Here is a 2545-nt window from a genome sequence, read left to right on the forward strand (position 1 = left end):
ATTTTTAAAAGGTAAGGAGTAGAAAGTTAAAAATTGTCTCAAAAATAATAATTCCAGTAAACTATAGATAGCCAATATTTCTGCTTAATTAAGGAAACAAAGTATTTTCACTTTACTTGACATCTCTGATTCCGCGAGAGGCCGAGAAATGAAATAATAAATGGTATTAGTTGTTTCTTTTCAAATACAATTCTGAAAAGTGTGGCATGCATTTGGTTCTGGTCCCCTTTACTGTAATACCGCTAAAGTCATCAAAGTGTAGTTAAAGATATCAGACTTCAGTTGAACTCCTCTGCGTTTAATCACTGGTATACAGTCCAGGGCAGAGGTGGGCAATTCCAGTTCCTGAGGGCCGGTATCCTGCAACTTATAGATCCATCTTTGGACCAACACACCTGATTCAAACGACTGACTTACCTCCTCAGTATGTAGTCAGTTCCTCCTGAGTCTTCTCAATCATCTAATTACTTGATTCAGGTGTGTTGAACCCAGTGGTGCCTCAGGAAATGTTTCATAGGGGGGCCAGATGGGGTCACTATAAATGTTGTGGTGGCCATTGAAACTAAAAGCCATAATTTCAGGTTTTGAATCTACTACTGTGGTAAACCTGCCTGTAGAAATCAGAAAGACTTCAGGAACACCTCCTCAGATCTTGGTTTATTGGGGGATTTTTAATGTTTCGTCTCTGGCTGTGCAGAATGGGAAACTTAAACTGATGCTGCTACAGTTTACACTGGTGAGTGAGGTGGCCAGGGCATTGCACAGGGGGCCGTGGCCCCGCCCTGGTGGCACCACTGGTTACAGGAAACCGGCCCTAAGGAACTGGAATTGACCAACTCTGGTCTATGGGTTCGTTTTTTATTTGTCATCTTTTCCAAACCTTTGCTTAAAGGTCATCATCAATGTGTGAAATTGTATCAATCGTGGGGAGTGGTGGCCTAGTGGTTAAGGCCAACTGCTCTCCAACGGGATGGGTTAAATGCAGAGAGTGGATTTCGTTGCTCTGTACTTCTGAGTGCGTAATGACAATAAAATGCTGGAAAAACAAAAACCCTCCCCTGCCCCCCCGGGGGAGCCGGCTTGGAGCGGTACCTTCAGGGCCTCGCTATCCTTCTCTAAGCGCTTCTGCTCCTGCTGATCTCTGACCAGCGCCTGCTCCTTGCCAATGATTTCCTCTTTAAGCCGGGCAGTATGGTTATTCATAGTCTTCAGTTTTCTTTTCATCTCTGTGATCTCCTCCTAAGGAAAGAAGGGAATATGGAGAGTTTGTTAAATAGACTGGATATATAAAATAAAAGCAGTCAAAGAGTGAGCGTCCAGCTCCTCCCTCCCACCTGACACTCGATCAGGTTTCTGCTGTAGAGATTCCTCTCTGTTACCACGGACTCCAGCTGGTTCTCCTGCTGTTTGACTTTAGCCTCCGACTCAGTGACCTTCTTCCTCAAATCAAAAATCTCCATCTCTTTGCCTTCAACAGCTGTGATTTTTTGCTGCACCTGCAGAAAATCAAAAGCAAAACAAACAGAAACATCTCTATAATAAAGAGGATGGGAGGAGGTTCTGATGCGTCCGTCTGCATGACCTGCCTTCTGCATAAGGCCGCTGCTCTCATTGACGTATCGATCGCGCTCCTTCTCCAGCTGCTGGATGATCTTTCGTTGCTTCTGGGCCTCCTGCCGGTACCCAGAGATCTCATTCTCCAAAGTTCTCTTATCCTGCTCCAAGAGTTTCAGAAGATTCTGCTGTTTCTCAGCGGAATGCAGGGCTTTGGTCATGTTCTGTTAAAAGGGAGATAAACAGCGAAGCCCGAGGCAGAAGGTGACGGGCTGTTAGTCCGGTTCTGCTGATTTAACCCCAGACTAAGCAGAATGACGGGAAACGTTTGTTAGATCTGGGTTTTGGATCACCTTGTGCAAAGTGTCCCTCTCTCTGATCAACTCCTCCTTTGCCTTTTTATCAATTTCCACTTGCTTTGTGGAAGATTCAAGCTCTGCATATTGTTGAACATGAAGAAAAACAGAAAACACATTTTGAATCTCTATATGAAATAACTTAGACATTAGCGGCTTACATAACCTACTAATGGACCCAGCTGAGCGGAGCTTCTATGAACCGAACTCTAAAACTCAGATGATCAGAAACAGATCAAACCTTTGCAGTGGCGGTCAACATACTGTGTAACTCTAAGCATGCTAATCTTTAGAACATGTGGTGCAGTTAGTAGAAGTCCTGAACTCGGTTCAACTCAGCTCATTTATTGATAATCAGCCATATTAATTCACACCTGGGTTCATTTAAGTCCCTTTTTAAAATGCAGTTCAATCAGACTGACTGGTTAAAGGTTGAGTCACTGACTTTGCAGCTTTTAATCCTCCTGGATGAACATATAGGGAGGCGACAGTGAAGAGGAAAACTCCCTTTGAACAGGAAATCAATCAGAACCAGGCTCAGCGTCAGTGAACTGGAGACACTAGAGGCTTATGCAGAAACACGAAAGGAACACAGAAGCTCTGATCTAGGAAAACTTTCTATGTGAGGGAAAGGT

The 2545-nt window shown here is 44.1% G+C and overlaps 1 protein-coding gene across 1 annotated transcript in view; it reads right to left on the reverse strand.

Annotated features, from left to right (window-relative positions):
- cfap58 (cilia and flagella associated protein 58) overlaps positions 1-2545 on the reverse strand; it is a 21996-nt gene that overhangs the window by 8443 nt on the left and 11008 nt on the right. Inside the window, exons 8-11 of the mRNA XM_015382889.1 lie at positions 1908-1990; positions 1587-1778; positions 1335-1496; positions 1093-1239 (exon numbers count right to left, since the gene is read on the reverse strand). Coding sequence (XP_015238375.1) covers positions 1093-1239; positions 1335-1496; positions 1587-1778; positions 1908-1990 — 584 coding nt within the window. The remainder of the gene's footprint in view (positions 1-1092; positions 1240-1334; positions 1497-1586; positions 1779-1907; positions 1991-2545) is intronic.

Source organism: Cyprinodon variegatus, unplaced genomic scaffold (assembly GCF_000732505.1).
Source record: "Cyprinodon variegatus isolate N-32 unplaced genomic scaffold, C_variegatus-1.0 Scaffold269, whole genome shotgun sequence".
NCBI classification, from domain to species: domain Eukaryota; kingdom Metazoa; phylum Chordata; class Actinopteri; order Cyprinodontiformes; family Cyprinodontidae; genus Cyprinodon; species Cyprinodon variegatus.